This window comes from Nicotiana sylvestris, chromosome 4 (assembly GCF_000393655.2).
Source record: "Nicotiana sylvestris chromosome 4, ASM39365v2, whole genome shotgun sequence".
Taxonomy (NCBI): Eukaryota; Viridiplantae; Streptophyta; class Magnoliopsida; order Solanales; family Solanaceae; genus Nicotiana; species Nicotiana sylvestris.
The window spans coordinates 18,893,252-18,906,310 of NC_091060.1; the positions used below are offsets into that span (position 1 = coordinate 18,893,252).

At 36.6% G+C, this 13,059-nt stretch overlaps 1 protein-coding gene across 1 annotated transcript; it reads left to right on the top strand.

Moving 5' to 3' along the window:
- The first annotated feature begins 3,130 nt into the window (after positions 1–3,130).
- LOC104236217 (transcription initiation factor TFIID subunit 15) lies at positions 3,131–11,126 on the top strand. The gene is made up of 8 exons (XM_009790098.2): positions 3,131–3,294; positions 4,867–5,035; positions 5,172–5,536; positions 5,668–5,862; positions 7,393–7,476; positions 8,962–9,043; positions 9,141–9,270; positions 10,695–11,126. Exons 2-8 carry the CDS (start codon positions 4,916–4,918, stop codon positions 10,880–10,882), a joined length of 1,164 nt encoding a protein of 387 aa, XP_009788400.1. The 5' UTR covers positions 3,131–3,294; positions 4,867–4,915; the 3' UTR covers positions 10,883–11,126.
- Positions 11,127–13,059: the final 1,933 nt, after the last annotated feature.

The window sequence follows — 13,059 nt, forward strand, 5'->3', positions numbered from 1 at the left end:
ATCACTAGATTGTGATAATTCATCATATCACAATCTTTTTTGGGTATGTTCAATCTACTTTAGATTTCTTGTTGAGGTTATTCCATAGAGATATATTCTCAAGCAGCCAGCTGAGTAGAACACTATCTATTAGTTTTGCTTTAATCTGAGTAGAACACTGTTGACTGATTTTGCTATAATTGTAGAAGATATTAGACTTCCTATAAAAATATTTAGAGAAATTTTCGTAAAGCACTATTTTTTAGTAGTAATTAGCCATCTATAGATACCATTTGCTATATTACGGATTATAGATACATTTTCTGTGGTTATAAGATGTATTTGATGTATTTAAGCTATTGTATTCATGAATACAGTAGCAAAAATAGGCGTTAATCAGGGAAGTCCAGCTAATCAGTTGTTGTATTCGAGTGTATTTGACTGTATTCATGGAGTGAAACATGGGATTACAGCTGGACAGATTATTGTATTCTTATTGTATTCGAGTGTATTCACGGCGTGAAATAGGGGATTACACTGCTTTTAAAACGGAAAGTGAATCAATTAACATAATAGACTTCTAATATAACTCAACAAACTCAATTATAATATACAGATTTTGTATTTTCAGTTATAAAAAAAATTCTCAACCGAAAAATACCCTAAAACATAGCAATCTTCAGAGAAATTATATATACATCTGAATACATAAATTATATTAATTAAAAAAACATATGAATACATTCATGATATATAGCGAGACAGTGAATACAATGAAATACATAGAATACAGCGGGATACATTGAAATACAATGGAAAAAAAGACACTCAATACAATGAAATACATGGAATACAACGAGATACATTGAATTACAATGAAAAAAAAGACAATGAATACAATGAAATACATGAAAATACATTGAAATATATTAACAGAAAATAAGTTGCTCAGCCCCAAACTCCGTCGTCTTTGTTCAAGAACAAACCCTAATTTCCGACGAATCCGCCGTAGCAACGTTTGAAGATACAACACGCGACACCTTTGAGATTTGAAGGTACAACACACGTCTTCTTATTTTCATTACCTGCTTTTAGTGATTTGGTTAGGGATTTAATTTGATTTTAGTGATCTTAACAGAGAAATCTCCTTTCTTGATCTCCTAAAATAACTCATAGCTACCAAATCCACCATCATTGTCCCAATTGCCGCAACCATTGCTATAAAACTCTACAAAGGGAAATCACCCCACGGTTTTTCAGGAAGGCAAGGGCTAGACAAGCTCTCGAATGCATCGGGCAATATGTGAACGAAACCCGTGGCGAGAACTGATGACAGAGAAATCGCAATTCAAATATTCGGTGCAAGAATTGATCGGAATGAAAAGAAAATAGTGTGGGTGGGAGGAATTTTGAGATTGAGCATCATGATTTCAGAGAATGTGGGAAGAGAATGAGATGTATCAAAGTAGAGAGAGAAAGAAAATAGTGTAACTAAATAGCGTATTTAGTGGCTTAGGGCTAGAAGGTAACCAAAATTAAATATTTTGCTATAAACCTTAAAAGGTATCTATAGAATATAATTTTTTAAATGATATTTATTTAAAATAAATAAGGTGTTAACCTTTACTATAGGAGGTAAAAATTCCAAATATTTATGATCAAAATTTATGACCAAATGGTCGGAGTCGGTAGCATAAATTTTCCATTCTTCCGATTGTGAGGCACATGAGTTATGTTTGCAAAACTTTTTAAAATAGTGACGAATTAGTTACCTCCTATAGAAAAGGTTGATACCTTATTTATTTTAAATAAATATCCTTTTAAAAAATTATATTACATAACTACCTTTTGATTTTTTATAGCCAAATATCTATTTATGGTCACCTCCTACTCTTAAGCCATAAAATAAGCTTTGTATTATTTTTCTCTCTCCTCTCAAATTTCTCCTATCCCCTCAAATTTCTCGTATCCCCTACCCCTTATCTATTTTCCCTCTCTCTCTCATCTTCCACCTTCATCTTACTACTAGAACTCTCTGACAAAACATCAAATCCATCCAATTGAAGGAAGAGATACGTTTAATGTATTCTCCCTTTATTCTCCATCCAGTTGAAGGAAGGGATACGTTCAAATCCATCCCCTACACCATATCTATTCCCTCCCCCGCTCTCTCTCATCTTCCACCTTCATCTTACTACCAGAACTCTCCGGCAAAGCATCAGAATTAGAGTTTGAGCAATCATCCGATATAGAAATTTTCTTCGGCATAACAACGGCAACCGGAGGCAACAGTGACAGCGAGACGACATTAGGGTTATTGTTGAACAAAGACGACGGAGTTTGGGGCTGAACAACTTGAATTTTCTGTTAATATATTTCAATGTATTTCAATGTATCTCGCTGTATTTCCATGTATTTTATTGTATTTATTGTCTTTTTTTTTCATTTTATTTCAACGTATCTCGTTGTATTCCATATATTTCATTGTATTCATTGTCTCGTTATATTCCATGAATGTATTCATATATTTTTTTAATTAGTATAATTTATGTATTCTAATGTATATATGTATTCAAATTGCTCTGTTTTTGTTGTATTTATCGGCTGGGAAAAATATTCAACATATTTTCTCTGAAGATTGCTATGTTTTTGGGGTGTTTTGCGGTTGAAAATCTTTTTTATAACTGAAAATATAAATTTTGTGTGTTATAATTGAGTTTGTTGAGTTATATTAGCAGTCTATTATGTTAATTGATTCACTTTCCATTTAAAAACAATTGAATAGACCATCAATTGCGCTATTTACGTTATTGTATTCACAAATAGATATCGTGAATACAGTAGAATACAATAATCAGTCTAGCTGTAATCCGTTGTTTCACACCGTGAATACAGTCGAATCTGTCTAGCTGTAATCTCTTGTTTCACGCCTAGAAATGCTACTGTATTTATGAATACAGTAGCTTAAATACATCAAATACGCTCTAAAAATCTGAAAACATAGCTATAGAAAGTAATATAGTAAATGGTAGCTACAACTAGCTAATAACCCCTAAACAATAGTGGTTTATAAAAATTCTATTTGAGAAAATCAGCACTAGGCCCAAGTGGATTTTGAATTTAAGGTCCAAGTTCCTCTAACGGGTCAAATGGACCAATCCAAGACCTATTGATTTCTGCCCCCCAACTTCACATTACGGCATTAAGCCAATTCTACGGCTAAATTGACATCATTCTCCCTCGGCGGCGAAATTGTTCCTCGCAATCTCTATATCCGCTGAACTCCGGTGGATCTCTCTCCGGCGAAATCCAGCTGTAAGTTTCTCTAGATTCCTTCATTAATATCTCTCATGAAACCAAAACCCTAATCTCATTTTCAAATGATTTACGACGCTTTGTGTATACTTTCAATGCATAACAAACCCTAGGCTCCGATTTGTATAGTTCTTTGCGATTTGTTCTGGAATGTGTATATGATTTTGCTAATTGCCTTTCCATATTGCTAAATGAACTTGCAAATAGCTGTTACTACGCTAAATGAAAAAGAGAAGAAATCCTTAAAGATCATATTTTTTTCCTTTGTACTGTTGATGTTCAGCTCTTGGCATATGTTGTTTTGATGAACTGTACCAAGAGGTACTGAACTGTAAAAGAGATCATGGAGCAAATGGCCTGCTCCATTTAATTCAGCTCTTGGAATGTTTCAACTCTTTTGGACAATATTTGATTGAAGTTGAAAGAAAAGTTTGTGGAAGTTGACAGTTAACATGTTTGCGGAAGTTGGATATCTATCAAATAGTGCTCAAAATTATTGGTTAACATGTTGGGGAAAAGTTTCGTATCTAAGCATTGGTCTCTCTTCTTGGTTTATCAATTATCTACTAAAATGGGCTCCATTTGCGGATAGTTGTAGGAGGCCAGCTTTATTTTGTTGTAGAACTACAGGGGTGACCTTTTGTGTGACTCAACCTGGTTCTGTAAGCAATATTTTTTAAGCTATAAATTGGTGTTCATAACTCCTCTATCTGAATTTCGTAAAGTATAGCCTGTCCCAAGTTAAAATGAAGGGTTGCGATACATTGACTGCTCCCATAAATAGTTTTACTTTTTCTATCGTCTGAATACTGAATTCATGGTGGCATAGGTGATCGATATAGAACCGGAGCCTTGGAGCAACGGTCAAGTTGTCTCCATGTGACTTATGGGTCACGGGTTCGAGCAGTGGAATCAGCCACTGATGCTTGCATCATGGTAGGCTGCCTACATCACACCCCTTGGGTGCGACCCTTCCTCGGACCTGCCTGAATGTGGGATGCTTTGTGCACCGGGCTGCCCTTTTTTTATAGGTGGTCGATATAGAGTGGAATAGATATAGAGGATCATATAGACAATACCAATTAGTTTGGGATGGAGACTTAGTTTGTTGATTGATTGATAGATCAGAGTTCTTGATAAATTTCTCAACATGTGAAGATCCCTGGCAGTATTCCCAAATTGTGTGTCCCGAGAAAGTACTGTACACAGAACACGAGATTTTAGCCCATTGACCTAGAATCCTGTACTCATAAAGGACCATAACCACTTAGCTCTTTTCTAATTTTAATACAGGATTACAGTACGAAAACATTAGCTAGCAGCCTTTTGGCAAATTTTCCACCAAGTGGCATTTGTTTTCTTCGTCCAACCCCCCCAAAAAAGTGCTTCGTCCCGCCCCACACCCTACCTTATATCAATTTTCTTCCTTTGTTGTCCCTTGAGTTGTGCTGGTTTGGTCCTTTGACGTACACATACTCTGGTGCTTTTCTCACTTGTTTATTATTGCCTGTGGTTTCTTTTAGGGACAGGGAAACTGTAGCAGGACTAATACTAGGTTGTTGCCTGATGCAGGTCTTGTGGTTTCTGTTGTTTCTTTGAATTTCATGAAAGTGGAGCATAAATGGCAAACTATTCAGGGAAAGGATCTCCACTAAATGGTTCTGTGTATGTCTGTAACTTGCCCCTTGGTACAGATGAAGATATGCTAGCTGAATATTTTGGCACGATAGGGGTGCTAAAGGTATGGTTGTGATCAGGTACTTAAAATTATGTTTGAGAATTTTTCTTATAAGCTTTCCCCCCCTTTCCCCTTCTCTTCTTGTGCAAGCTTTCTTTGTCTGCTTTTTTCTAAGGAATTTTTTTGTTTCATGCTGTAGAAAGACAAACGAAGTGGTAGGCCTAAGATATGGTTATACCGTGATAAAGTTACAAATGAGCCCAAAGGAGATGCTACAGTCACATATGAAGACCCTCATGCTGCATTGGCTGCTGTTGAATGGTTCAATAACAAGGACTTTCATGGGTCGATAATTGGGGTATTTATTGCAGAGTCTAAGAACAAAGACGAGGCTTCCTATGTTACAGGGAATCAAATTAGTGACCCCAATCTGAGTAGTGGTCTCGATGTGCTGGAAGAAGGTTCCAAGGATATAGATGGAGGTGGTGGAAGAGGTAGGGGCAGGGGAGATGCTTCTGCAAAGGCATGGCAACAAGATGGTGACTGGATGTGTCCGAATACAAGGTCTGTGATGCGATTATTGGTGAGCAACTCTTTCTTGCTCTACTCTATCTTTTTTTGATTGTCTGTTTGTACCTCGAATAGTCCAGTATTTTCCTATGCTTACAGTTTTTCATAATTTATTTTGATAACAGTTGCTCTAATGTAAACTTCGCATTTCGTGGAGTTTGCAACCGTTGTGGAACTGCTCGACCTGCTGGTGCTGGTGGCGGTGGGGCTGGAGCTGCTGGTCGTGGTAGAGGACGTGGTAGCCAGGACCAGGGAGCCCCTGCTCGTGCAGTAGGTGGTCCTCCAGGCCTATTTGGTCCAAATGATTGGTCTTGTCCGATGTAAGAATCTTCATTTGCATTTGCAACTTATTTTATTAAAAAATAATGTAACTTCTCAAAAATAAGCTGTCAGCTCATAATCAGACTTGGAATCCCCTCTATTGCTCTCATCTTGAAATTAGTAAGTCTTCAGGTGTTTTCTAGTCTTTTTATTTTCATTATGTATTCTCCCATAAAGCCGTGCTAGCTCTACTTTCCTTTTTGGACAAGTTTCTTACCTGTACTTTCAACTGCTACATTCGCTTTACGTGGGCATTGAATTCCTAGCCTGGATTATGATTTGTCATACAAAGAGCTACCGAGTCGAAGATGACTCGAATTAAAGTTATAGCTGGAGTTTTGAGACGGGCTTGATTTTGATGTCATTCTTTCTTATTTAAGGGTGCATGGGTTGGTGCAGTTCTTTCCCCAAATTTATAACCAAATCCTTGCTATTTTAGAATAAAAATGAAATTCCATCCGATAAACTTAGGGACTGTTAATTCTGTGTTCAGATTTTGGTTCGGTTTATTTGTTTCTGGTGAATTTTAATCTCTGAGTATTTCACTGTTCTTGAAAGATATTTCCAAGGTATAATTTTAACTCTTTATATGTGGGAATCATTGCTTTGGTTTTGGCGGTTTAGCACCTTATAGCCTTAGGACTGGGACAGGGAAAGGCATCACAAAGCATCCAAGTTGTGACCTAGCAATTGATGGAGTGGGCTAAAATAATGAGAGACAAGGGTTCAAATTCTAGCCGATATAAAAAATGCTTGCTGCTTTCTTCCCATATGTCTAGCCTTTGATGGACAGAGTTACTTGGTACCTGTGCTGGTGGGAGGCAGTAGGTACCTGATAAAATAGTAGAGGTGCGCGGAAGCTTGTTCGGACACCACCATTGTGAAAAAAAGAGAGGGGAAAACATCCCTGTGCGATCATTTCCTGGTTTTATTGATGTAGTAACTTAGATTTGTATAGGAACATTAACATAGTCATACAGAGAAGAGTAGATTTTTTTTGTTTTTGGCAGATGTCATTGTCAAATGCTAAGCCAGATGGCATCATTTATTTTGGCGTCTCCATCTTAGCCAAAACCAATCATTATATTATCAAATTATTATCCGGACACCTTTTTTTCAGTTCCAAAAAATGGGGTTTGCCGTGTGACAGTTTATCTATGGTTAATTTCTCTTTGTTGTTTAAAGGAATGGGTAAGAGAAAAGTTATGTGAACCTTTTCTGTGAGTGGAGGAGATAGAAGTGGTGATCCCTGTTCTTTTGTACCTTTCTCTTTTAGGCTTGCCTCTTCTCTTTTGGGGCTTTAGAGAAAGGATGTATTCTACAAGAGCAGCAGGGTCTACTCATGGTAGAATTTCATCAAGAGAATGACCATTAGAATCATACTTGTCATTCTGAATTGAGGATCAGTGTCCTCCATCATTTTAACTAGCTTGGAACGAATTGCTTTATTGCTATTGATTTGCATTTATTATGTTGCCCTTTTTTTGATAGGTTGAAATTTACTATATTGTGTTTGCCCTATTGTTCAGGTGTGGTAACATAAATTGGGCTAAGAGGAACAAGTGTAACATCTGCAACACCAACAAACCTGGGACCAATGAGGGTGGTGTGAGGTATGCATAAGAGGATGCAACATTGAATGTTTATTAAGATTTCTAAGAACTGTTATTTTCTCTAACCGCAGTCTGATTGGGTCAATTAATTTGGTTGTGTATGGTTTTCGCTATAGATGTCTTGCTTATTTTTATTGCAATTGCATATTTCTTGAAACTAGGTCTTGAGGCCCTCCCTTCCCCCCTCTCCTTATTGCTGCATTGCTAGCAGCTGGAAAAGGAACAGAGGTGCACAAGACATTATGTTAGGTGGCCTTAACTTAATGTTGATGATTGGCGGTATTGGAGCTACTGGTGCCTTAGACTAATGTGCTACATGAACGAAATGTTCTTTACTTGGGATCTTATATATGGGATGTTCTTATCAAGATAATCAGTATAGCTGCGTTATAGGCCTGTCGTTACAATTGATATGTTTTCTTTATTTTGAAATGGTAAGTATTATTTATATAGCACAAAGATTGTCCTGAATACATCTCCAACAACCCCAAAAAGGAAAACCTTGACCTGACCTATCTATTATAAGGTTCCTATACATTTTTTTTGAGAATAGTAACAGTAATATAAGCTTTCTAGTTTCTATATATTGTAACAAGGTTTCCACCAAATGCATGCTTATATTGTATTCATATGATCTTAAAAGAACTTTTCACTTCTTTCCTACTCCAGCAACTTAAGAAGTCTAAAGTTGATCTTGGCATCACCTAGCTCATGCCCAGAATACTATAAAACAGCTGCTACACCTGTTTGCACTTTGTAACAAGACTTCACAGTGAATTATCCATCTCCATTTCCCTCCCATATCAGTCTGTCTACATTGCTATTGAGTTCCTGTCAATTGGATGACACTCTGAATATGTGATATCTTCTAACTCCCAGTCCTTCAGATTTCTCCTAAAAATGATATTCCATGAGTTATTGTTTCTGTTCTGAGCTACAGTCCTTTCACTGCCCGGTGCAAGCCGAAAAAGTGAGGGAAATTGGTCTCTTAAAGGGGAATGACCAAGCCAATTGTCATGCCAAAGGATAGTAGCTTTCTACCATTACATTACAATTTATTGTTTATGTCAATGTTTTAGTCTTGTATTTGAAAACAGGAAAATACGTCCATAAGATTGTGCGCCCCCCCCCCCCCCCAAAAAAAAAATAAAAATAAAATAAAATAAAATAAAAAATATCAACATATTTTCTTAGACAATTTTGGGATTGCTTTTTTATGTGTTAGTAAGCATATAAAATATAACTCTTAAACTACTGTTCTGAGATGAAAATAAATATATTGTGGAAGTGATTGAATACAGTTTAATTTGATGCCATATTTATAGTTTGTGCCTATAATCTTATGGCTATGGCAGCTTCGATTTTGAGGAAAGTGTTTGGTGATTTAGCATAGACTATCCAATAAATCCTATTCTTTTAGCAACTCGTTCTTATAATTTCGCCTTCTAGGTGTTAGCTTTGATCTGTTTTTATTGTAATCGACAGAGGAGGGCGTGCTGGAGGTTATAAAGAACTCGATGAAGAAGAAATAGAGGAAACTAGACGTCGGAGGAGAGAGGCTGAAGAAGTAAGATAAGAATAGCAGAAGTATATGAGTTATATTGCTTTATCCCTGGTGTCATTCTGCCTCTGACTTTCTGGTAAAATTTTCATCTCAATTACAGGATGATGGTGAGATGTATGATGAGTTTGGAAATCTGAAAAAGAAGTTTCGTGCTAAAATGCAGCGAGCAGAATCAGCCCAGAGCCTTCCCCCTGGAGTAGGACGCGCCGGATGGGAAGCTGAGGAATTAGGTAGGGGCAATAGTTTTGTTGTATGTGTTGTCCATAATGAAGGATTGAAGGTTCTTCATTTTCTCTGTCTATGTTTTCCCCCCAGCTTCTACAGTATCGACCAGACTCCATAGTATTCCTAGGTGTTTCAGCGAGCAGTATTTGCTGGAGTTTAAAAGTTCTATGCATCTTGTATAATTTGTCTTAAATGCATTGTCTAGTGGATCAGACTGGTTCATTTAGTAGACGGATTTCAGCTAGTGTCCACAAGATTGGTTGGCTTGATCCTATCCACCCAGTTTTGGGATTGAGGGTAGTCGACTAGTAGTAGTATTCTTGTTAGGCAGATTATTAAAGGAGGTTTTGCCTCTAACAATTGCTAAATACCTTCACTAAAAGCTACAAAACTTAACCAAGAATCTGTCCCTCACATGCCATTGGAAGAATGTTAGTGTGGTCAGCTGAGGAACCATTGCTTGAGAGGAGGGTAATAGGAAATCCCTACAATGGAGTTTGAAATGGCGCCCGCTAGTGCTGGAGCTGTCTCTTACTGGCTTCTGGTGTTATAATCGGGGCCTTTGGCTGGCGAAGGTTATGTTGATTCTCTTGCCTATGTGTAATCTTTGTCGAAATAAAATTCTTTGTTAAAATCTTATTTCAATTTCTTTTATTTTCCTTAATTTGCTTGGCACGAATTTGTATTTCCCTCGTTCTGGTTCAATGCTCAATTGTAGGAAGTTTAGTTACTTTGCTTTAACTGATTTAGATGAGTTTGGATCTTGGAGCGTCTTAGAAGATGATACGATGACATAGCAGTGGATTCAAATAATATATAGCTGTTATTTATTGATATGACTAGAAAATGGAATTATTGATGTCTTGAGCCACCACAGTAGGTCATTATGATGGATAGAGACTGCATATTACAATTCACCCTTGGTTGTGTTGGATATAAATAAAGATGCAAAGCTTTGACATAACTCAATTGTTTTCTTATCCCCTCGCATGCTTATTTCTAATGTTAGATTAGATGAGCACACATTGTTGCCTAAATAGGTTAAAAAAGAGAGTGGTAGAATTACCTTTCTGCCCTCACATAGCCAGCATTTAACCTTCCAATAGCCTGTGAGGAAGCATTATGCAATTCTTCGTTCTGTGTTTTAGCATGGGCAATAACAGTTGGAAGGGAATAGCCGGAGAAAGTTGTGTGAGTTTTATGTGCCAAGTTCAATGAAAGAGGGGCATAAGTAGGAGTTTCATACAAGTGGGGCACTAAAACCTTACTAAAATCTTCTTTATCTGATTAAAAGATGCCCAGTTCTTTTGGGTGTTGGTCCTCACTAGCTGCCAACTTCATTTGGCTTGATGAGCCCTTTACACCTGAGCCTCAAGAGATTCCATATGAAGACCAAAGTGTTCCTGATGATTACTCTTTAATTTGGTAGGTGTGGCTGACCGAGATAGAAAGGAGAGAAGCAGAGAAAGATCAAGAGATTATGATGAGAGATCTAGGCACCGGAGCAGAAGCAGAGAGAGGGATAGGGGAAGAGACAGAGACCGCTCCTACGACTATGATCGAGACAGAGAATATGGCCGTGACCGAGACCGTGAGCGGAGCAGGCATCGTTATTGAAGGTTGTGTTGGTGCTTCCATGAAAATGTTGTCCAGTTTTGGTATTCGTCAAACTTCATTTGTCTCATGTTTACATGGGCTGTTAGTATGTCACCTTCTTGAGGTTGCTTCACCTTTGTCAAATTCATATGTTTGACTATTCGACTTTATCTTGGTTATCTTTGTCAAACTCATATGTTGGATATTCGTTTTGGTACAGATCTTGTTTCTAAGGAGGCAATCAACTTTCTTCCCTTTTTGTTTATCTTCTGATTTCTTTCCATGATTGAACTGTTCAGAGAGTCTAGGGAAGTAGTGTAAGACAATTGGTTGGTTTGCCTGTCTGAGAACAAGCTCCTGTGAATTTTAAAGCTTCCAACTTGATATCATTGTATGTGCTAGCAGTGATTGCACGTCTCTTCTTTATAGTTTATCAACCTATGATCTATGGCTCATTTGGTTTGGGAATTGATAGATTTTCCCCTCAAGTCCTTTAAGAAAGTGCAATTTTGACTTTCTTTTACTGAAACATGCAATTGGACTGTAGAGGGGTTAAAATTGTGTACCACGGCTGAAAGTTCCCGTTAACGATTCATATAGTCGATCACAACCAGCTAAGGGTTGAGTTGATGGTGGTGTCGGCTCTCTGAAATCCAAATCTTATGTGCTACTACTCCAATTGGGGAAGCCCTCTGTGTTACAGGGATTATGCAATTTTCTTACAAAATGCCTTTTATTGACTCAATTTGACTTTCTACTTCATGAAACTGAAAGTGGAGTTAAATGGACCACGTTCCTTGTGTTATATATCGTTTCCTCTCTGCTTTTATCGAATATCGACTAATAGGGTACAATTAGTATGATAAAAGAGTCTACGTATGTAAAAATCAGTAAACCAATGTGAGGATAACTTCTGAAGCATAGACGAGTTGTTTTGTCTCTTGCTGTAAGAAGTTCTTTCTATTTTTGGTGGAGCAGAATTAGGATTTGAAGATTACGGGTTCATAGTTCTGTGTTTAGGTTATTATGTTCTAAATCGATAACTTGTACAAATTCAATAGATTTCTTAAGACAAATATAGGATTTGGACTAAATTTATCCGTAATTCAAAACTCTAGCTCGCCCCTAATAGTGCACCCTCAGCCGATGTGCGTGCAAGAAAGTAGCATATTCTGTGTGGAAAGATATTGAGGTGCAGAATTTAAGGATCAACTTGGTAATTTTTGAGTCTCAGTTCGAACATCGATTATTTAATTTTTTACAAATTTATATGAACTACACAAAAATTTTATAGGTCAAGTGTAAAAAGTCATAATAAAAAAAGGTATTTAACTCTTGAAATTATATGGATATCGGCTTAAATTGAATATGGAAGTTGCTTTCTTTAAGCTTATTTAATCTCAATCTTTGTGTAAATGATTAATCATCGGTTTCGGAAAGAAAGCGAAGAATTTCTTAGGAATTCTTCAAGATTCGTTTTTTTTGTTGGATAGATAGTCAGTACTTTATTAAGATTCGAATTCTACTGAAAGCTCCACTAGAAATTAGAAATTGTATATGATCAATATGTAGGGATCATTTAGTTTCTTCAACTCCATATAAGATTTTGTATAACTTAATTAGTGCATGGTACAAAAGTCCATTAATGTTTATATTATAGTTGGATGCGTACATTTTTTCAATTAAACACTATCTATGTGGTTATCTAGATGATATCACAAGGCGAGGGAGTGGAGTAGATAAAATTCCTCTTACTTGTATATCTCTACAAGTGTGGTAATAGTATGTGTCATTTTTCTCTTCGTAATCTTCCTTTTTTTATTTTTTTTCATTCGGGTCCAGATACTTTTTATCTAGATAAAGGGGAAAATATTACTTACCAAGATGAATATTATTTTTTTCCTCTTTTTTTTTTTTTAATATCATTTCTTAAGTCCCACAAGATTAATCTATAGAATTTAACCTATTTTCTCATTGAACGAAAAATACAAAATAAATCATATTGATAAAAGTGCTATGTGAAATCTTTGGGTTTTCACTCCCTCGGTCCCTATAGATTAGGTATAATGTTTGAATCAATAGAGAACCTTTTCTTCTGTATGAATGAATATTATTCCATTCCGAATCCTTCTAGATACCTTCCAAGAAAATTCTCGAATTTAGGTCCCAAATTGACGGATTAGTGTGAGCTTATCTAT